Raw genomic sequence first — 24,162 nt, 5'->3', positions numbered from 1 at the left:
AAACGGGCCTCTTCCAACTCGCCAGCATGTCATTCATGCATCACGGAGATGACAAGCATTCTACAACCTTGCTAATAGACCTCTGTGGCCTGCCTGCAACTGTGTTAACATGCATCTCGGCATTAGCACCAAACACAGACACCTTTTCTTTTTGCATAAGCCATTTTTCACACAACAATTGTCACACACTTCCACAATGTCTGTAAAATGTCTACACAACCTTTACTAAATGCCACATTTTGAGAGTAATAACAGTTAAAAATTGTTCCCAGTAATAATGCAACCTCTTATTAATCACACTGGAGGAAGATGGGATATTTTCATCGCATAACTATCGAGCTGATTTTTGACATAAGATTCTCCAGCTCTGTTAGTGCTGCTGGTCTCTAGGCAGCCACCCTGACCAGTTTTGCTTTTAGTTTTTCATCAGTGTTGGAGGACCTGGAAGAACTTGGTCACTTTTGTGCCATATTTTCTCCACTTCTGTGTTCCATGATATATTTCACGTCTCAGAAATTATTTTGTACCTTTCTCCTGACTGCTTTGAACAATGAGATCACTCTGATACTGTAGAACTCTTTGCTGACAATGACGTGCTGGAAGTCTACAAGACTACAAAAATGATAAAAATGTGAGGAAAAGCTTACTAGGACATCTGAACTTATTTTGGAATATAAATGGTGGCAGGTGTCTACTGACCTGTGTATAACAGAGCCCCAGGTGTAAGAGGGTGTGAACACTTGTACAACCACATCTACAACTACGTGGGGACGTGTGTGTGTGTGTGTGTGTGTGTGGGTGTGGGTGTTTGAGTGTTTGAATAGCTGCGCCAATTTTAGCGGCGTTCACGATGAGCTATCAGTCTCTTCATCCAGACGGGAGTCTATTGTTAACTACTGAGGCGGCTCGACGGACTCTGATCGAAACACAAAGGCACACTCTTGAGACCAACGTCTGACCTGGCTCACTATACAAGCACACCCACACACATGCACGCCTGCAGTGGGCATAATTAATACATCCATTTCCTGAACAATTAGTTTTAGTGACAATTGTATAGGCATGTTGCAAAGCATAGTACAACACAGTAAAGAACAGAATAGTACCGTAAAGTATGTTTGAGGGTAACTCCAAAGGGACAAGCTACTCCCGACCTCATGGTACATTGACAAATTTTTTCCTCTGAAAGTTCTTAGTAGCAAAGAGGCCCCGTAGCTCAGTGGTTAGAGCACTGGTTTGGTAAACGGGGGGTTGTGGGTTCGTATCCCACGGGGGCCTCCACTCCTTGAGAAGGGTTACGTCAGGAAAGGCATCCAGTGTAAAAATTGTGCCAAACATATATGAGCGTTCATCTGAGATGACACGCTGTGGCATCCCCGAAAGGGACAAGCTGAAAGAAGAAGAAGAACAACAACAAAGTTCTTAGTAGTGTAAGGTACTTTTCCTCATAAAACTAGCACCAGAGAATACACTGGAGGGCAGTTATTGTGTGCTTTGGTCTTCTAATCCACCCACAACCTTTCATTTATCCTGTTAAAAGTCACAGGTGAACCGATGCCAACGCCATCTGAATTTGTGTGTGCCCAACCAGTCACATATCAATGAACAACCACCCACACTTACAACTATGGGCAATTTAGCATCTACAATTAAATGACCATGGATATTTTGCAGTTGGAGTACCTACCCGAACATGAAAATTGTATACTTGCATTTATAACTGGTCTACAAATGATAAATTCAACTGGACTAATGATGATTAAAAACAAAATCATCAAAATACAACATGATACATACAGTGAAGAAAATAAGTATTTGAACACCCTGCTATATTGCAAGTTCTCCCACTTATAAATCATGGAGGGGTCTGAAATTTTAATTGTAGGTGCATGTCCACTGTGAGAGAGATAATCTAAAAAGGAAAATCCTGAAATCACAATGTATGATTTTTTTTCATGATTTATTTGTGTGATACAGCTGCAAATAATTATTTGAATACCCGAGAGAACCAATGTCAATATTTGGTACAGTAGCCTTTGTTTGCAATTACATAGTTCAAACATTTCCTGTAGTTATTATAGTTGTTGTTGTAGTTGTAGTTGTTGTTGTAGTTGTTTGCACACAATGCAGGAGGGATTTTGGCCCAGTCCTCCACACAGATCTTCTGTAGATCAGACAAGTTTCTGGGCTGTCGCTGAGAAACACAGAGTTTCAGCTCCCTCCAAAGATTTTCTATTGGGTTTAGGTCTGGAGACTGGCAAGGCCACGCCAGAACCTTGATATGGTTCATACGGAGCCACTCCTTGGTTTTCCTGACTGTGTGCTTCGGGTCATTGTCATGTTGAAAGACCCTGCCATGACAAATCTACAATGCTCCGACTGAGGGAAAAAGGTTGTTCCCCAAAATCTCACAATATACGGCCGCGGTCATCCTCTTCTTAATACAGTGCAGTCGTTCTGTCCCATGTGCAGACAAACAACCCAAAAGCATGATGCTACCACCCCCATGCTTCACAGTAGGGATGGTGTTCTTGGGATGGAACTCATCACTCGTCTTCCTCCAAACACGGTTAGTGGAATTATGACCAAAAAGTTCCAAGTTCAAGGTGATAACTTGCCTGGGGCTCCACTCCGATTGAGACTGACCGTCATGTTTGGCTTCTTCCATTTTCTAAATGATTGCGCCAGCTGTGGACCTTTTTTCACCAAGCTGCTTGGCAATTTCTCCGTAGCCCTTTCCAGCCATGTGGAGTTGTAAAATTTTGTCTGTGGTGTCTTTGGACAGCTCTTTGGTCTTGGCCATGTTACAAGTTTGAGTCTTCCTGATTTGTATGGCGTCGACAGGTGTCTTTATGCAGCTCACAACCTCACACAGGTGCATCTGATTCAGGATGACACATGGAGTGGAGGTGGATGTTTAAAGGCGGACTAACAGGTCTTGGAGGGTCAGAATTCTTGCTGATAGACAGGTGTTCAAATACTCATTTGTAGCTGTATCACACAAATAAATCGTTAAAAAAATCATACATTAGGATTTCAGGATTTTTCTTTTTAGATTATCTCTCTCACAGTGGACATGCACCTATGATGAAAATTTCAGACCCCTCCATGATTTCTAAGTGAGAGAACTTCCAATATAGGAGGTTGTTCAAAAACTTAGTTTCTTCACTCTATCTTGTTTAATTGGGTTTGGTTTTTACGCTCCTGCTGCAAACAATACGGATGGGAAAATATGCTGCCCCCTCGTGGCCTGAGAGCATACAGGAGAATCGTACTGATGATAAACTGCTATTGATTAGCCCTGAATTGACAAATTTAGCCTCTTGACGACCTAATTCATGCTTAAAGTGCTTTAGACGCTGATAACTATTGAAACTACTGATTATGCAAAAACTTACAATGAGCAGTAAATCATAAAAGAATACATTATGTCCACGTCATCAATGATGTGCTGATTAATGGTGTCTATCATCTCTCATTTTGACTGTCATGCGTTTTTTCTCCTCAAATCGCCTGCTGAGGGTTTTTTATCTTACCCTCAACTTTTCATTGTGTACCCGTTATTTTGTGGTGTCGTTAGATATTAATCAGTCCTCCTATCCTCTCCTCTTATCCTTTCTGTATCCATCTGTCTTGTTGACAAGGGAGGAACAGCGGTTCACAGTTGTGTCACCACAGTATCCTGGCACGGTGTCTGGAGTGGGGTGATAGTGGTGCTGTTGTGAGCTGTGAGGGGTACCGGCGTCCTCAGTTGCCCCAAAGCCGGAAGCCCAAGCTGGGCAGCGGTTAGCTTGCACATCCCTCTGAGAAGCTCTGAGCTCCCTTAAGGGAAGTTCCCCCCGTGACTTGTGTCATTTGTTAATGTCTCGATAACCGAAACAGATATCAGAGTGAAAACAGAGACCTTCCGCATCTTCGTACCACTTGTGGCCTTCTAATAAAGTAACTGACAGTGACCTCTGCCCCCTGGAGCAAATATTTGCAGAAACTGTCTTCTGGAATTGTCACTTAAAGCATGGGCCTCTTTTAAGTAGCAGTCTGGAAGAAAGTCCATTGATCATAAATGATTAAAAAAAAAAAAAACTTTGGTGAGGTTCACATATCCCTTCAACATGATATTTAGTACTCCGCAAGATTATCCCTTACTGGATATGAATGCATCCTTCCATAGAATAAATTACCTTTTTTTTTTAATTAATCATATGATGTCATTCTGATTTGCAGAGATATACTGCCAATATATACAACTAAACATTCGGTGGAAGTCTTTGCAAATCTGACCGCACGTCAAATTCTTGTCCTCCCTCAAGGTCTATGTACAATCAAATAGATTTGTGATGAGCAAAATGACTAAATAATCAATCAAAGTATCAATATTGAGATGGATCATGGCATATGGGGACAGATCTCCTCCAGATTCACAAATCAGCTCTCGGAGGGCCCAACAATTCCTCACCACGACTGCTTTGATACCACGAAAACACAACGGCCAGAAGTACAGCAGATGGCAGTGTTGTGTCACGCAGGCACAATAAGAATGCAGTACAATACAATACAATGTACTTTAAAAGCTGCACTAATTTCAATTAGTGGAAAATTGTTGTCAGCAAAAAAAGAAAGAAGCATCGGATGAAGCAGAAACATAAACAACAGAAAAACAAAGTGAATCACTTATAACTATATTTGTAATTGATATAATTAACACATTAAAAATAAATGAGTCTGGTGAAAAGGGTCTCATTTGGGCGTACTATAAATAGAGTTAAATGTCGTTTCCATTTGTGGCTCTGGTCAATGCACATTATTCCAAGAATCCCGACAGGTTGTAGTGTCTATTTTGAACACAGGGGGCAGCATATAGAAGGTCAAAGGTCAAAAGGACAACGTGTCTAAAGTGAGAGCTGTTCAAAACATTTAAAGACCGACGACACAATATTGTTTTGTAGGTGCAGTTTACCATATTATAAGTTTAAATATCAGTTTATTTACATTAGAAGCACGCTGACCTGACCCCTTGCAATAGGATAAAGAGGGTGATGAACTTAGTGGCCCTGTAGGAGCGGCGGGAAAATCGTATGGTTTAATGTGCTCTTGGGGTGATAAGGGTGCTCATGTGTTCTGTTGGAGGGGAGCAGGCGGTGGGGTGGGTGTTGGGGTGTGAGGCTCAGCAGCAGGAAGCGGGAGCAAGTGAAGTTTCAAAAAGGTGTGCAAGTGGAAGAGGCCGTTAGAGGCCTCCCTCCCCTGACCACAGGTTCAAGATGGAGGCAGCATGTACCTGCTTGCGTGAGACCTACAAGGCAACAAAGCCAGCAAGGCAGCGTTCCGTTTGAAACCGGAATTCAACAGAACAAGTGTATCCTGATGTGGTGAAGGGTTGGGGTGAGTGGGGCGGGGGGGAGGAGGGAAGGCAGAGAGGGAGAGCACAGATGGCACCGCATTGCAGGCCTCACTCCACCTCGTGTCATTTCTATATTTGCACAAGAAGGCCAAAGATGGTGCATGGAAGGGGAAGGAGACGCTGAAGGGTGAAATGATACATTCCTGAAGCAATTAAATAAACAAAAATGTGTTTTTTTTTAACTCTACAACATTCACATGAACTTATGATTTACAATTGTTGTCGCCAGATGATGGCACACTCCCATTCCACAATTCAATCAACACTGACCAGACACTTCATTAGGTACACCTAAACAATCTATTTAACATCAGTTTCAAAAAGTCTGCCTTTACAATTTGTGATTGATACTCACGGGGGGGATATTCATTTAACAATATGTTGATTGTTGCGGATGCCATTTGAAGTGTGGTGTAGAACTGTAACGCATCACACTGTGAGCCATTTTGCAGGTTGCAACATATGGTTATGCGGTATGTAACGATTAAAGCCATACTGCACAAAGTGAAGAGAAGTTCTTGTGCAAACTGATTTTCCATTTTAAAGGGCCCCAGTTTTTATGAGTGAAGTATACGGGAAAACCCATTGCGAGATTCACGGTCCAAAGCAAAGGAATAACTCGCCGTGAGAACAATAGAGGAAAGGTCAGAGGCAGCTCGGCATAATGCACGCAGCAAATTTCATGAACGATGAAGCAAGCGCAAGGTGTAAATGTGCCCTCATCGCGTTGTGGGACTCACCTCCCTTTTGGTGACACATCACAAGTGATCTTAATGAAGGTTTCTGGATGAAGATTTGTGCTCCAAACTTTCTGCATGGGGTGAGTGACAAGTCCTCTAAAATAAAATTATAAAAACACATTGTAAATGCAAGCTCAAAAGAAATATAGCAACATATGTCACATTGATTGAAATTCTGAGATAAGGAAAAAGACAACATAAAGATCGAGAGAGATCCCAAAATATTGAAAGTGGTGTGGGTGGGTGTGTGTGTTTAAGTGTGTGTGTGTGTGTGTGTGTGTGTGTGTAGGTGTGTGTGTGTGTGTGTGTGTGTGTGTGTGTGTGTGTGTCAGACAATGAAACGCAGGCACGGTGGCTTGCGTCTGAGAATGATCTTAAGCAAAGTAGCAGACATTGCACCGCAAGAGGAGGAAAATCAGGATTTCAAGACCGGGGATCAGTGTCAGATTTGATACAGTTTGGAAAAAGATGAAACAATGGTTGTATACTGTATATATCACACACAAAAATACTGTACAAAGATGTAGGGACAGCAGGGTTTAGAGAGGATTTTGTTTTTGCGATGAAGCAAATGTAGGTTTTCCTGCAATGTTTATGTGATGGCAATGTACAGCAGAATTTGCTGAATTTGAATATTCAATCCACCTTTTTACACCTTTGTGACAATTTAAAATGTTGATGCAGTTGCATAAATCACCTTAGTATTACACCTTACATTATTGTTGACAAGTGTTAGGTGCTTTGTTGATAATTTTAATATTAACAGTGCTTCTTATTTCTACACCTGTATGATCATTGAAAATATAAAATGTTAATGAAATCTGCCTGTAAAGTTGCTGAAGGTAACAATAACAGCAATACTTTGTCACCAGAGAGGTTTTCCATATTTTTACAAAAATAATTTTGTTCAGAAAAATGCACATTTGAATTACAACTCAAAATTCCCATTGGATTGCATATTTCATATAGCTAACATTTTATTCCAAACTAAAAAAAAAATCACTTTGTACAGAACAATGCCATTTACGACTTGGGACGTTAAGTTGTAGGGCTAAAGAAATGCATCTTAAGATGAACACAACTTTTTCATTTATAGCTTGAAACTGTGAAACTACGCTCACTGGTCCTCTGCTGACAAGATCGGGCAGACAGACACACTCACAAAACACACACTTGCACACACATAGTATCCCCACAGGAAATGAATTAGACAAAATAAAGTTGCAAAGTCTGAAATTGGTGAAAAGACTTGAGGGTTGAGGGTGGAGGGGGGGAGAGCTGTTTTGAATTCTTTAACTCCCCGGACAGCATTGACTGACAGGTTGTTAGTGACAAGGTGTTGTAAACGCTCACTTCTTGCTGGTCTCCGCTCAGGAAGTGAAGTATTAAACCTTTTGACCTCTAATTACTCATTAGAGATCATTTTCAAGACATCTCACAGTGACGGGGAAAGCTTAGGGCCGTCTCATGGATGTTTCTTTTAAACATCTAGTGCAATATGTGCAAATAAATTGCAACACGTCGATTTTAAACAGTGAAGTACACTTTGTATATATATTAATTACAAAAACTCCAATTGTAATAAAATTGGGGCCTTGTTTGAAATGTAAATAAAACAGACTACAATTGCTCCTTCAATCCTTTCAATGAATATTCAATTGAAAACAGTGCAACGAGAAGATATTTAATATTCAAACTAAAGAATGCTATTGTTTTATAATAAATATTCGCTCATTTTGAAATGGATGCCGGCAACACATTCCAAAAAAGCTGGGACCAGGGCAACAAATGATTAGAAAAGTTGAGGAACGCACAAAAAGACCGGTTTGAAACATTTTACAGGTGAGGGTCACAAGTGGGTATAAAAGGAGCGTTTTTTTTTTTAACCTGTCCTGTTCAGCTGCACGGCCATGCAGTGTTCTGTATGCCTTTTATGCTTCGACAGTTTTTCTATGCAACAGGGGAGCAAAAAAAAAAATCTTTGTAATAATTCAGATTATTTTGAAAATGCAACCAGACAGAAAAAAAAGTTTTAGGGGACAGACAGAAGGACAGAGACAATGAGGAAATGGAAATATATGGTCTATATATTTGAGTACAAGTAATGGTACAACAGTCAAATCGTGTTCTTACTTGTGGAATGGGGGTCGGGAGGGTGGGGATTAGGGGGCTGGCACTTGGTGGGACATGCAACAAGCTACCAGTAGAACAAGAAGGGCAGGACAAGACAGTATGTGGAAAATGAGCAAGGCAGTGCTACTGACAGGTGGTGTGGTGGGTTGCTTTTTAAACTGTCATGTCTATTCAAGGCGCTTATCCTCACTAGGGTTGCACACATGGATGGACAACCATTCACGCTGACATTACACACACTCACTCTGCATTAGTGAATGAACACCATATCACATGCATGTTTGTCAAGTGATGTTGGGAGTTGCTGAGCCGGCACATTTAGGAACAGCGGACCCGGCCCCCTCCACCCGTCCAGCGGGGCACCCAGCCAGGTGGCTACCACCCACTCCCCTGGATCTAGGGCGTTCCCCCAGCCCAACCAAAGGGAGGGCCACGGGTACCGTACCACCAACCCTCACACCCATTTTCCCTCCCCCCTACGTAATCTGCCCCATCTCCTGAAAAAAGTCACAGCCCGCTAAAAAGATGCCCATGTTAAGTGCCAAGGAATCACGGGAAAGGGCGCCAGGAGAGAATAGAGGAAGGCAGGGACCCAGTTGGACTCTGCTCCCTCTGGCCGGACAACCAAAGGGGGAAGGGCACAGGTCCCAGGAGTCAAGCTAAGAGAAATGTGAGTACCCAACAGCCAACCTATTACTATGATTACCAGCTCCCCGACTGGCAACCAATATCTCTTTACCGTGATGGTGTGTGGTAGGGTGTTATGTATTAAAACTATGAAAACTGAAATTACCCTTGTGGGTAAAAGTGGCTCAAATAACGGCATGGCGGCCCACAGAGCAGGTCGGAGTGACGCAACACCTGCCCGAGTGTCCTCCTCAGCCTGACAGTGCTCTCCCCCCACTGATGGGTGTATGTTGCCTTCAAACTGGAGGACCGGCAGGGCAGAGAAGGGGGGGGGTGGGGGGGGGGGGGCGACCAGACCAGAGACCAGAACAGATATGCCAGTCCCCAGCACGGTGTCCACCTCGTCATACTTGGTGCCAACCCGCCAGGGGACCCTCAATGATGTGTAAATTTATATGTATACTGCGAGTAATAAAAATGTGGAGGTATAGGCCAAGAATCTGGTGGGCATGGCCAGGCCCAACCGCCTAGAAGATGCCAAAGAAAAGGAGGGATAGCCCCTCCCAACCTTAAACCTAACCATCCCCCAGCAACCATAACAGGGCAATGAACACGGAATAACATTTCTCCAAGTGCCATTGCAAACAATTTAGGGATTTCGCCATCTTTGGCCCATAATTTCATCAAAAGATTCAGAGAATCTAGATAAATCTCTGCATGTAAGCGGCAAGACTGAAAAGCAAAATTGAATACTTGTGACCTTTGATCCCAAAGGTGGCACTTCATTAAAAGCAGGCATCATGCCACGTAGGCTCAGGAATTTTCAGAAAAGCAATGTCTGTGAACACAGTTCATCACTACATCTCCAAATGCTCATTAAAACTCTACCATGCAAAACATAAGCCATTTATAAACAACACTCAGAAATACAAAGAAAAAAGGACCATCTAGATTTTTATCAGCCCAAAGTTTAAAAGTCAGCATCTGGGTTGCTCTGTGGATGCATCGGTGTCCATGGCAGGGAAGGCATCATTCATGCTGAAATGCACATACAGGTTTTGGAGCAACATATTCTGTCATTCAAACGACATTTTTTACAGAGACCTTCCTGCTTGTTTCAGCAAGTCAATGCCAAGCCACATTCTACAAGTGTCACAATATTGTGCCTTCATAATAAAAGAGTGCAAGTACTAGACTGGCCTGCTAACTGTCCAGACTTGTCTCCCATTGAAAATTTGTGCCACATTATGAAGCACAAAAATCTAAAGTGGAGCACTGGACTGTTGAACATCTGAAGCTGTACATTAAGCGAGAATGGGGAACAATTACAATTACAAAGCTTCGACGAAGTCCTCATTGAGTGTTTTTTAAAAGGAAAATTATGTAATACAGTGATAAACGTGCCCCTGTCACAGCTTTTTTTTTTAAAGTGTTGCATCAAATTCAAAATGAGTAGATATGTACAAAAAAGAAAACAACGAGGTTTATCATTTTGAACATTAAACATCTTGTCTTTGTAGTGTATTCAAGTGAATAATGTTAAAAAAATATTTGCAAATCTTATTCTAATTTCGTGTACAGTACTACACAACATCCCAACTTCATTTGAATTGAGGTTTATCTCAAAACTGGTTTCACGTTATCCTAGATCTTTCCCACTACCAAAGGGAAATGTACCCCATTGTACATTAAGGAGTACGGAGGCTTCTGCCTGTGGTGGTGTAGCTGTGATTTTTAGAATTTTTGGTCCTGGAAAATTGACTAGATTATGCAATCATCTTCATGTCATATTAGGTCATTTACAATAAAACGATGTCACGTAAAGGGAGTGACCAACATGTGAAGAAGAAGAAGGACAATCATTTTGATTCAAGTCCCTGTATTATACTTGTTGGATTTACATTCAACTTCTCTCCCCTAGGTGACGCTGCCCACTAGATTATTGAAAGCTCAAACTTTGTGCCTGAATTGGCCTACGTGATCCACAAGCATCTCATTTTACAGTCATGGGGCCTTTATTAACGGGCTAAATTCCTATATGAACTATAATAACTTCATGTGTAAACAGAGGGCAACTTCATGAGTTCAGTTAAAAACAACATAAAATGTAACACTATTTCTGAAGGTGACAAGCAGCTTAGGATTCTTAAGATGTTTGAGAAAATGACATTAGAAATCTTGATTAACATCGTGCACGACGGTTTCACGTGTATGCAGGCTGTAAGATCAAATCAGTATTTGCGTGTTTTAGGTCAAAAAGGAATTTGCACCGATGCACACATACATGATTACATTTCAGGACAAGGAAAACAGATTATAATGGAGCTCAAACCCAGCCAGGGCTGCATGAAGAATAAATTCGGAGGCGCATATGTGTTATTGTTGTGTGGGCCTGCATGTATGAGTGCATGTCAGCAAAGGTCATCTTGCAAGGTTTGAATATGGGAAAAAATGTGAAACGCTCTGTCACTGCATCGGAGGAGGAGAAACACTCCTGAGTGGCTTGACTTTACGTTTGACCTTTGAGGGAAGGAGAACTAATCCTTGAATATAATAAGACTGTAAGATATGGAAAATGAGTGCTCCGTTATCTGCGTTACCCTGGAGACCAGCAACAGCAGCAGCAGCAGGAGCAGCAGCAGCAGCACCCTGGTCTGCTACAGTCGTCAATTTTTGAAAGCATCCAGCTTGTAGTGGCAAATACTGTATTTTTATGGTCACCCCCCACCCACCCACCGACACACATAAGCTGTCTCTAGCACCGAAGTGCACAAATCTTCAAATTTGTGGACAATTTATTTTTATTGCTAAGGATTTGAATGCTTTCGAAATGTTTTTCTTGACTATTAAAATCCTTCCAAACTAATTTCCCTCATGAATCAGTACAAGATGAAACAATGCAGTGAGCAAGATTGTGCAATCTTCAGTAATAATTGTCCCAATATCCAAACTGCCTGTTTGCAGCAGAACGGGTGAAGCTTAAAACTTATTACAGTTCAAATGTTATATCTGCTCAGTAATATTCAAATATATTTTTCTCAAGCAGCGCGGAAGCGGCTGTGTCTATTTAACCCTTATCCAGTAAAATCCGACTTGAAAGAAATAATATTCGCGATGCCACAACAAAGAAGCGCAGCCTCAGATGGCTGCCACCGATAACCTAAAAATAAAAAAGGGGGGAAAAGAAGCCCACCGCACACAATAAAAGAGTTTGCACATGTAGAGCGTTAAATGTGCAAATAAAAAGCTGACACGCTTCTCCCTCCTTGCATCTATCTGTGTGTCTATCTATCAATCATCCGTGCAGATCTGGACCAGCAAATGATGCATTCCCTGCATTAGATGTATTTGTTGTGCCAATTTGAAAAGGCGGCGATAATCTGGGAGCGAGAGATAAGAAATACCATTTATTCTGCGCCACTTGGGAGCCTATTTCCCGGGCCGATCAACCCCCCCATTCTCCGCGACACCTCCAGCAGCCCGCTGATAACGATTAGGCTATTTATTATCTTCACAAAGAACAAAGATTAGCCTGCACCGATGAAAAATTACCCCGGGATGGGTTCGAATCTGAGGGACCTAAGGATCCGAACGGCATTGCATTTCTCACTTGGCTTCCCACTACGAGCTGCACAGGCACACAATTAATTGCAATTCATAATTAATAAGTAATAATAATACAGTGCGTTTTAAGATATAGACCACGGCGTAAAAAAAATAACAACAAACCCGACATGGCCTCGTTTTCATTATAAGCTAAAGCCACTTCCGTTTCTTTGCATAATAAGATTGTCGGTGTCGAGACTTCTTTCTCCTTGGATCGCGTGAGGGGGGAAAAGAAGCAGGGACACACACACACACACGCACACAAAAAAGGGAGAGGAGGGATTGAATTAATGTCAAATCCTAAAATGGAAGTGGATGTTTGTCACCGATAAGGTTTTATCATCAGGCCGAATCAAAAGGGCTCACACGAGAAGCATGTGTCTGTTCACATTATCATGCTGATGAGCTCTAATACCATACACCGCAAAGCACTCTGCTCCCTTTCCTCCGTTTACGTCAGCCCATTTGGCTTTTTTCCGACTCAGTAAATAGTAAATAATCTCCACATTGGAGATGAATAAATATGACAAGCGTTGAAGTGTAAACCAATTAGGTCTTTGTGTATCAAATTTATTTCTATACTTGTTTTTTTTTTTTTTTTTTTTTTTTGCTGCTGGCCAATAAGTTTCTATGCGATATGTGTTATTTATTTCCCTTCCAACCGGCTCTGGCTTCTGCATACCAGATGGAAAAAGGTCCACTCCACAGTGTGACGGTGCATGGCACCTGTGGTTATCGCGTGGCACCCAAAAATCTGAAGCAGGATGACTCTAATGCGCATTTATGTACTTACTACACAAATATGGGCAATTTTAAAAAGAGATTTGGTATCTAGATTTCCTGCAGAAAGAAGTACTACAAGTGACGTAGTTACAGTCAAAAATGGCACAGCAACTCACCGCTGTGCATATTGTGGAGTGTAAATTCCAATGTTTGGCTAATATACAATTTTACAATTTGGGGTAAAAACATCGCCGTGTTACTTGTCTATTCAATGTAAAAAAAAAAAAAAGAAATTAAGTATACAAAAATATATATTTTGTCTGCAAATTCTAACAGGAATATTCAGTTGGGCGATTATTCGTACAATCGTGTTTGTGTGTGTGTGTGTGTGTGTGTTTTACAGGCTTGGGGGGGGAAAAAGAAAAAAAATTACAAATGAGTCATTAAAACGCAACACCCAACTAACTATGTGTCACGTGGAGATAATGATGCTCGTGTATCATAATGTATAGTAATTGCATTTATCACAAGTGTGTCCCAGCAAGGGAGCAACAAGAAAAGTTGATGAGTGCGTGGAACATGATGACTTTCAAAGTGCAATCAAGAAAAAGTCTTCCTCTGATGGGTGTGTTTCACATGGCAAATGGCCTCACCTCATCTCATCTCAACATCTCATCTCATTCTAATCGATGGAGTGAACTCGAGTTTGCCCACTGGAGTTTCCTCGAAATGAAATCAAAGAAAGTGGATTTGATGTATAAGTAAAGATGCCAGAGAGTAAATAAAATTTCCTGGAGTTCATCTGGTGGGCAACCCCCCGTCTATGTCTCTTTCTTTTCCTCTCCATCTCTACTGCTTTCTTGCTGTTAAGAAAAAATAAAGTCTTGAATCGCCCCCCCCCCCTTCACCCCCACCTCTGATGCAATGACGTCACCAAACGGCGTCAGGAAGTCGGGAGCATGGACTTGCAGGGCTGCGCGCGCTCCCTCTCCAATTATTGGCTGTCAATCACGCGCCAGGACGGAAAACGATCAACACTCACGCACGCGCAAATAACACAACGGGCCCAATAATGAGCCAGGTTGAAATTGTCATCATTCCTTTTCGGTGAAATACAAAAATGAAGCTGCATTGTTTTGGGCTGGATTTTATATTTTCTAAAAATGGGCGAAAAAACGCACAGGGTAAAGTTTCTGAATACTCTTTTATAGAAATGCACTAATAGTTGCGTCAAGTCATGAGAGCTCTTAATAATCAAGCATGCAATTGGAGATGAGTAATATTCTGTAAAATATCTTGACGAATTCTGGCCCCGCCTCCGTCTTCTAACTCGGTCTCCCATTGGCCGAGACGATGGCTTCCCCGGCGACTCCGCCCACAGCTCGACAATGGTTGCGGCCGGCTGTCAGGCAGGCGGGTGCAGTTACGTGTTGCTTCAAGTCCCAGTGGACGGACCGAGTCTTCCTTCTCCTGACAAACACCCGGACGAAAGCAGCACAACCGCACACGGACGCGGCACCTGAAGAACGCCGAGGACAAAAGAACAAAGTTTGTTCATGTGAGTACACTCCAAAGCGAATACTGATCGTGCAGTTTTTTTTTTTAAATTATTTATAGTTAATATTCGCATTTTTTAAAAATGCAGGTTTGGACTCCATGTGCAAGAGTTGAATTTTATTCGGATGACAGCCAACAAAACTAGTGCTTCACTGCAAATGGCCATTGTGAACATCTTTTGAAGGAGAACGTTGTAGGACGTTTTCTCAACATTTGTGCGCCCCCCCCCTCCTTGGATGTATTTGGCTATCCGTTAAATACTAATAATTACAATAATAATAGTAGTAGTAATAATAATAACACTCAGCGAAGTCCACCAAACCACGCGGAAGATGGATGTGGCTGCCGATCAGCCTCGCTGGATGCACCCCCACGCCGTGCTGAACGGCCAGCACCCGGACTCGCACCATCCCGGCCTGGCCCACAACTACATGGAGCCTTCGACCCAGCTGCTGCCCCCGGACGAGGTGGATGTCTTCTTTAACCATCTGGACTCTCAGGGAAACCCGTACTACCACAACCCTGCCAGGGCCAGAATGCCCTACAGCCAGGCGCACGGTAGGTTGCACCCGGGTACATTTGCATTTGTGACTTGGGTGCTTAGAGAACCCCCCCCCCACACACACACACACAAAAAAAAAAATCAATCAAACAAAAAATAATAATAATCCTGTCAGCATGCATCGCATATTAATAGTTTAAATGAAGAAATGTACAAAGGTGTAATAAATTCATATACGTGTAGATGTGGAAGTTTGGTCTGCATGAGGTAATATTTGAGCCCAATTGTTGTGGGTTTTAGCATCAAACAGCATAGGAATGTCGGGGCCTGCATGTTGTCACCTCCGCTCTCGCTTCTTGCAGCTCGCCTGACGGGGACACAGGTGTGCCGGCCTCATCTTCTCCACAGCCCCGGGATCTCCTGGCTGGACGGAAGCAAAGCGGCTCTGTCGGCCCACCATCATCACCACAACGCCTGGGCCGTGAGTCCCTTCAGCAAGCCGAGCCTGCACCACCCGGGATCGGCGTCCCCCGGAGGCCTGTCGGCGGTCTACCCGTGCAGCAGCACGTCGAACACGGCCTCCGCGACCTCGCTCACCCCGCCGACCCACTCCAGCCCGCATCTGTACACTTTCCCCCCGACTCCGCCGAAGGACGTCTCGCCAGACCCGGGGGCCGCCTCGCCGAGAATGGACGAGAAGGAATGTATCAAATACCAGGTTTCGTTTTCGGAAGGGATGAAGATGGAGGGTTCCAACCCGATGAGAAGCAGCCTGGCCCCCCAGGGCGCGTCCACCCACCACCCCATCCCGACGTATCCCGCCTACTCGCTGCCTGCGGCTCACGAGTACAGCGGCAGCCTGTTCCACCCCGGCAGCCTTCTCGGAGCCTCGGCCGGCTTCAGCGCCAAGAGCAAAGGCAAGACTCGCTCCTGCACGGGTGAGTTGCCTGGATTTGCATGCAAAACAGGACGTCGTCAAATAACCATTAAAAAAAAAACAAAAAACAAAAAAAAAAACCCCAAAAAAACGAGGACTGTACTACTACCGCCGATACTATTACTTTTGCACGTGTGAAAATATGGAAAATGTACCACTGCAGTTAATATTATTCACAGGTTTCAATTGCCGTCGTTTGAATTTAAAAACGTAAATATGTCTGGCGCGTCATTATTTGACATTTTGTAACATTTTCTATTATGGGTATCTTGTGAACAATGTCGTATTTTTTAAACCCGGTTAATGCAGCGAAAATGAAGCTTATTAAATGATATGGTTTAAAAATAAATAGCTTAATAAAACAGACATTTGTTCATGGGCAAAAATGACTGCCGAAAGCCAAAGAAGATTGTTGTGCTATTTCAGCCCCATTATTTATCATTTGTAATAGCCCATAAAATCAATTTGAGACAGTCAAATATAACCTGATTTATTAATTTAAATGATTCTGGATTTTAAATGCTGCCAGTCTTTGACAGTAAAATAAATGTGTCATTTCCAAAATGAGAAAATAACAATAACAAAAATGCTTATCAAGCATGAGGCTGTAATCATAGCTCAACACTGGCAATAATCCTCTTTTGTTAGCCGTGACTCTGTAATTACTTCTGAGCTGGCTTCATCTCAACTGCATCCGAGACCTGGTACACACATGCCGTCACAAAACGTAAAATATTTCGCTTAAATGAGCAAATGTTCTATTATATCATCGCACGTTGTCCCTGGTTATTATTTGTGTAACAGTTATTTTAATCAATTTGAAGGGCACCAAACATTTTCTTCATGCGTGACAAACACCAGCATTATTAATCGTGTCATTTATTCAATCATTTGTATTTGTTATTTATAAATGTTTACGTTAATGGTGGGTGGGAAAAAAAAGGTACAATACATCACAATGATTTTTTTTTAATTCGTCCCATTAGTCCATAACCACAACAAATAATGTTTGATCTTGGACGGAAGGTGCAGTTTGAGTTTTAGCACTGTGATGGGGGCTGGGGTGGGGGGGGAAGCTGAACAAAAAAGCCCCTTTAGTGCATGTTGTATATTTTTGGTATCAACTTTCATCTCCAATGAATTGCCTGCAGAGGGCCGAGAGTGCGTGAACTGCGGGGCCACGTCCACGCCTCTGTGGAGACGGGACAGCACCGGACACTACCTGTGCAACGCCTGCGGGTTGTACCACAAGATGAACGGCCAGAACCGACCGCTCATCAAGCCCAAACGCAGGCTGGTGAGTCCCCGCTGTGCTCGTGTGCCTTTCGGGAGTCGTAGATATAACTAGCGCTCTGTTGAGAGGGGGAGGGAGAACACAATTCCAGGAAAGTTATATTTTCCCAAAGAGTTTCCAGGAATTGTGTCTGGGGTTCACCTCTTGCTCCTCCAGCTCAAGATGTCAGCCGAGCGGGACCTTCGGGCTTGTTCCACCTATCATTATTACTGCTACTTCTGATACTCTGGCTGATAGCGGTCCTCAAAATATTACAACACACAGGGGAGCCACTTTTAATATGACTTCACGACCTAATCTTGCAGTGGTTTTCTGAGAAGGCCAGCGCTGAGGGTCCGGAGCTTTGGACAAGGCGACACACTTGTTTGAGAAAAATAAATAAACTATATGTCAAAAGCAACAAGGCAGCATTCGTGAATTAAACCAGTGCTGAAAATGATAAAGTATCAAATAACGGGGCCAAGCGTGTGATAGACTAGTGATTCCCAGAGTTTGGTACGATGATGCTACGCAAAGACCCACAGAATTAAATGTTCAAAATGTGCATTACAGTGTAGTGGCTTGACCTTTTATTCAAATTATTTATGTGCTGTTCAGTTGTATTTAACTTTTAAGTACATTTGCATGTGTTTTTTTCCCATACTGTTTGTTTTATAAGACTTATTTAGGTATCAATTTACATTGAATCATTTAATCTTTATTGAAGCAAGTTTTTATTTTTTATCTTCCTATATTCAAGTGCGGCCTTGGCCTTACTGTTGATGAAAACTCGGCCTCTCTACACTATTTACAGTATGTAATGTTGGTGATGATGGTAATATGAAGAGGGTCAAGTATTTTAAAGGTGGTAATTGGTGGTGATAGATCATAACATTTTAGAGAAAAGCTACAGCCAATCCAGCAAGAATGACAACTATTTGAAATTCAAATTGATTGCATGAAAAAAGTATATTCAAGCGAGGTTAGAGCAGTTAAGTGCGACAGCCATTTGCTTATTCACTTGCTTTGATCAGGATTGTTTGTGTGGCTGTGTACATGTAGACTTTTTTTTTTTTTCATCCTAAATAAATTCCATACACCGTAAATCCATGTAAGCAAACACCTTTGTGATTAATGTAAAATACATGACTTCAACATGTTTAATCCATAATAGCGTATAGGGCCATATATCAGGCCCGGTTTCCGTACGGCTCGGCAGTGACTCTTGTGTTCGGTGGCAGCAGCCTTTCAGTTGTTTCCTATCCGGATATCTGACCGGTCCAGATAAAGCGGCGGGCTTAGCGTCTGTTTCCTCCCGCGACCTCCTAAATAGACTCAGACCTCATTTTTCGAGTGGTCAAGCACTCTCGTGTTATCCGTGGCGCAAAAAGCACCGTTTGGAACAAATCGAGAGGATTAGGAAAGTTGCGGAAACACAATGCGCATTGTTGTGGGGGTTTTCAAAATGTTTACTTCCCCATACATAGTGCACGTCCAACTGAACGCGCGTATTCATAATTAATGGGAATAGTTTAGCAAATAAAAAAGGAGGGGAGAAGAGTTATAGCCATGTGAATAAGTACTTGAAAAAGTAAGTGCTGGCTCCTAGTCCTAACAACAAAAGATCATTTATTATTAATTATGAGTATTTTAGATCCTTTCTGAAAAAGATATTGCCTCCAACAGTAAATAATAACTTTAGAATCTTAGTTCCAGTTGAGTGTTGTGAAAATGTTTTTTTTACCCCGCTGCACTGCGGGAATACAAATAATAACTTGAACAAAATTACCATGACCCCAAACAAGTGAAAACGACCCCAATCTGGACCACTTAAGTTTACAGCAACTCCTTTAACGTTGTCATTAACGCGCAGCTCGATTCCCTGCTCAGTAAGAAGCATTTATGCAACACTTTTTTCTTGTTCCAAACCAAAATACAATGAATTTCTCCTTAGCTCTTGCCTCACTTTCACAAGTTTCATGGACATCTGTGAGTGAGTGAAGCAGTTTAATCCTGCAAACAAACATAGACATAAGTATTAACAATATAAAAGGCTAAATGGATGGAAGATTACATTAACATGCTCAGCAAAAATCATTCTATGAAGAGATCACACACGGTGTTGAATTGCTCTTTGCCTGCGTGCGCACTACCAGAGGTCCAACTAATGTCTCTTTGCAGTCGGCAGCCAGACGAGCAGGCACCTGTTGCGCTAACTGTCAGACGACCACCACAACGCTCTGGCGGCGCAACGCTAATGGAGATCCTGTGTGCAACGCCTGCGGCCTCTATTACAAGCTGCATAATGTAAGTCTCAGAGTGCCGATCGCCAGGTTGGGCCCGCACAAAGCCGACAGGGTCCAGTAGTCGGAAAGTGAGCGGGGAAGGTTTCACTGATTGTTGAGGCAGCGAGAGGAGAGTGAGAGTCCGTTGACCCGCGCTCACACACACACTGCTTAGACTTGAAGCTGCTCTGTGCCTTTGTGCTTTATTGTTTCCATGGTTATCCCCCGGAGAGCTGCAATGGTGCGACTGCTATTGAGTGAAACCACAAAACCAGGATCCATATGAATAGCATTAAGACGGGCCGACGTCTAAATTCGAAACAGCTAATCGGGGTGCATATTGTCATGGGATGAGCGACGTGATGTTTGTTCAAAGGTAACACTTGGGCCCGCCGCACACCGAGGGATGCCGTCAAATGCGACCGAAGGGGAGAATCGTTAAAAAAATGCAGTCGGGCGACAGACCCTCACATATTTAAATGGACTCCAACGTTTTAGCTTTAATTTAACCACAAACAAGATGACACAGTTGTCAAGAAAGAGGCTGGCTGCTCTGGATCTATAATAAAAATACAAGAGAGGAAACGGGTGAGAACCTTTGAAGTTCTGGGTAACATTCAGTGATTGCAAAAGACTCTCCGCGCTTCGCTTTTTTAACTACCATAGTTACATATAAAATGATAAATGATATGGTATCAATGATGTCACGTAATACCTGGAAAAGTTTTTTGTTGTGAAAGCCGATGTGATACAAAATGGCAATTTTCGGATGTCACTTCTATTAGCGACCTTTCAATACTGCTCCTCGGCGATTCAAATTTGGAATTGCAGCAAAAATAGTGGTTGACGGTCACTGGCTAGCCACTCCATTCACGATATAAAACCACAGCAGAACCACACACATTCCACAACAGTTCAGTAGCTGTCGGCCACACCACTCGGCAATAACAGTATTTTCCTCCGAATCATTCATTTGAATTTGTAGCTTGTTTTTTTTTTGTGCCCCCCCCCACGTACCAAATACATAAATTTGGTAAATGTACATTTTTGAAAAACCACAAAGACCCAAAAAATCAGAAGCATCTAAACTTCTTACACAAGTTACCTGTCTTGTAACACCATTTCTGAAAATAAACATTGCTTGAGTATTTATGTGAAGAGAAAAATTTAAACAAAGGCTGCACTGAACTCGTAATATTAGGTCACTTGTGCTAACGAGGGGTTCTGGTTGGCCCACTATAATTACATATGAGGGGATTACATATGTTGTGTCATGGTGGTGACACAGATGCTATTTTACTTAATGTAATATGTTAAATAGCCACGTTTGAATGAATCTGAAATTCTATTTGTTTGCTTTGGTTCTGTTTTGTTTTCATTTTGATGTGTGAAAAATATTGTCAATAAAGTATCCTTTTTTTTCTGACAGGAAAAGGAAGGGATTTATTTGTGTGGATGACACACCTGTTGATGTAGTTTTTAATCTCGAGTCTTCCTAGTGGGGATATTTATCGTACTTTTACCCCGGAAGTGTAATCCCGACACTAACAGAACCTCCCCTCTTACTAAACATCACAGGTGAACCGACCCCTGACCATGAAAAAAGAGGGAATACAGACACGAAACCGGAAAATGTCCAGCAAGTCCAAAAAGATCAAGCGGGGCAGCGAGAGCTACGAGGAGTTTACCAAAAGTCTGCATGACAAGAACTCGACCTTCAGCTCCCTGGCAGGGCACATGTCCATGGGCCACTTGCCGCCTTTCAGCCACGCCGGACACATGCTTCCCACTCCCACCCCCATACACCCGACCTTTGGCCACCCGCACCACTCCAACATGGTGACGGCCATGGGCTGAGGGCGTCGCTGCGTAAAGACATTCGAGGGTCTTGCGATTGATTATGCAAACGGTATGTTGGACGAAATGAGGCCAATCTAGAGGTACTTAACCCTGAATGGAGGCAGACAGACGTTGTACTTCCTGTCAGGCCAACACAAATACACAAACACACACACGTACACAAAATAACAACTATCTCTTTGCTCCTAACCGTTTTACTTCTACTGACTGACAACATGACTGCACTGTGCTTCAGTTTGTGCCGATATGTTTATAGTAACTGTGAATATTGTACAGAAGAATCTCTTTCATTACATTCAACAACAAAAAAATATGCTGGAATTGTCTTTTGCCCTGAAAGGAAAAAAAAAAGCACGCAAACAAAAAAGCTTTATCATTTATAATTTGACACTGTTAATTGTAATTATTGTTATTATAATTATTGTTATTCAGATAATTTATTTTCACTGCTTTGTTCCTCGATTATGAATACCATTGTCCCAGTTACGACATATTATATTTTTAGCTAAAGCGCTTTCTTCTAACTTGGTCATCATTTATACTCATGAAATAAAGAGATCAACTACGAACGTATCTGCTGCGTCCATCTGGCATTTAAGTCTCCATAGTTGCAACCATGTGCTTCAGATAAAAGTTAAGACATTTTCTTTTTCTTCCAGATATAAGATCGTATCGAGCCAAAGTGTACCAGTTGTTTAAAAACAAGGGAAACTGTGGGTCATCTATCGACACATTTACACTTAATCAAAATGAGTCATAATCCCGCGGCATCAAAGAAACCACCAAATTCCAGGTTGTCAACGGGCAAAAAGTTCCATTTTACACCGTAGTGCGGTTTAAAAAAAAAAAAAAACAAGCAAACACAAACAAGGCAAATTACACTACTGTAAACAATTCTATTGGGATGCTTGTGAGGTAACACAGCCCCCCCCCAAGTGCAGCGGCCGGTCGCCCCTCATGTTTTCCCCAAACCTTGAACCTGGAAGCACTTACTCCGTCTTTCTTCTGGGCCCTCCCACATTGCTCTTGGAATTATTCATAGAAACTTTTAAAATGTCACGTCCTCTCCGAGAACACGACAAAGCAAAACAAGGAGGCTCTTCCCATAAAGATTTAGAAAGAATGGAAAGAGTAACTTTGGGACTGGGTGGCCACTGTAAATCAGCTCCGAAGCAAATTACACATTTCCAACTTTGTACACACATCCTCCCTGTTCATTCCAATTGTTTTTGAAGCTAACTCAATTATTGGACTCCAAGACAAAGCCAGAAGTGAGTTCAGAGGAGTGAACTCGAGATGAAATGATAACAAATGAAAGAGGGGTATCTTTATTTGTCTGTAAAAAATATACTCCATGTCAAGAAGATTCTAAACTACATATATTGTTTTAAGGCAACGTCACGTAGAATTTGGCCGAGAGACCTTAGGAACCCGGAGACTTCAGAAAGATGAAGACCAAGACAGAACGGACACACAAGTCTTGAATTGCAAAATAATGTTGAGGACAGGCCAGAGGTTCGGAAAGTTTCAGGTCACAAAGCAGAGTAACCTAAATCCTGAATTTCAAGGCAAGGTCCAGGACAAGCCAAAGCTCGAGAAAGAAAGCGCTGAATCTGTCTCTGTCTTGAATCTTAAATTAGGAAGCAGAATTTTTTTCTCATACAAAGACAGTTGTATGCTTGACTGTATTTTGTCCTGATCTTGGTACAGATGCTGCATCCATTTCTACTTAATTTTAACTGTGTTTGATGACTACGCACAGTCTCTGATGACATTGATCGACAATTAAAAGGAAAGCACCCGTCTGAAAACGTCCTGCCTGTTCATTGCGGGACTGCTACATCCACTTCAGAGCCTTTCAGCATTTTCTCAGGTTCGAGTGTCAAGTAAATGGATTATAACTCTTCTCTCTTTTGGACCAGAGTCAGGCAATAGGTGAGGTAAGAAGGATGCACAAGGTATATCGAGGAACGTGTCCAGGCACAGGTAGCTGTGGTTCTGACAATAATATATAATATAATGACCTCGGAGCACGTCATTCATAGCAGCATCGAGCCCATCTGATGGCTACAAACTTTATCTTAGGAGAGAGAGAAGAAAAGTGAAAAGTGCTGTTGGAAAGAAAATCCAGAACTCTCAGCTTGTGTGTTTTCCGGCTGTATGTTTCTTTGAACTGCTTTTGTTGGGTGAAAGTTAGATTAAACTGTATCTCATCATATACTTTAACGTATTCTTGAAGAAAAATGGGTATCATCTTTGACAACGGCACCCTAGAAACCCCTCCCTTGCTCTCATTCTCACATTCTTTTCCTTGGGTGCTCCAATCCCAAGTCTGAAGTGGCTGCTTCATATCCAGCAGCAGAATCGAAAGCACAAGTGAACGAACGTATCTGAACAAACTAGGCCGACTTTCAGTGGCATTTGGGTGTGATTCTCAAAGATTATATCTTTGCATGGATCTGAATACAGTAATACCAAAACTCAAAACAACAGGGAGGGCGACAGAAAGAAAGCAGTATGA

General features: G+C 42.3%; 1 protein-coding gene across 1 annotated transcript; it reads left to right on the top strand.

The window, feature by feature from the left end:
- The first annotated feature begins 14,636 nt into the window (after positions 1-14,636).
- On the top strand, positions 14,637-22,291 carry gata2b (GATA binding protein 2b). Its single transcript, XM_061833281.1, has 6 exons — positions 14,637-14,785; positions 14,873-15,342; positions 15,649-16,224; positions 17,375-17,520; positions 19,678-19,803; positions 21,360-22,291. The coding sequence occupies exons 2-6, from the start codon at positions 15,117-15,119 to the stop codon at positions 21,636-21,638; spliced, it is 1,353 nt and encodes a 450-aa protein (XP_061689265.1). The 5' UTR covers positions 14,637-14,785; positions 14,873-15,116; the 3' UTR covers positions 21,639-22,291.
- The last annotated feature ends 1,871 nt before the right edge of the window (positions 22,292-24,162 follow it).

Source organism: Syngnathoides biaculeatus, chromosome 10 (assembly GCF_019802595.1).
Source record: "Syngnathoides biaculeatus isolate LvHL_M chromosome 10, ASM1980259v1, whole genome shotgun sequence".
NCBI classification, from domain to species: Eukaryota; Metazoa; Chordata; class Actinopteri; order Syngnathiformes; family Syngnathidae; genus Syngnathoides; species Syngnathoides biaculeatus.
The sequence above is the reverse complement of the archived record's forward strand: the minus strand, read 5'-3'. Positions and strand labels throughout refer to the sequence as shown.

Bases quoted from the DNA above. Each gene is read 5' to 3' on its own strand.
- gata2b (XM_061833281.1), top strand. From the start codon at position 15,117: ATGGATGTGGCTGCCGATCAGCCTCGCTGGATGCACCCCCACGCCGTG. The intron at 16,225-17,374 runs GTGAGTTGCCTG...AATTGCCTGCAG, and splicing joins CAAGACTCGCTCCTGCACGG to AGGGCCGAGAGTGCGTGAAC. The intron at 19,804-21,359 runs GTAAGTCTCAGA...TAAACATCACAG, and splicing joins TCTATTACAAGCTGCATAAT to GTGAACCGACCCCTGACCAT.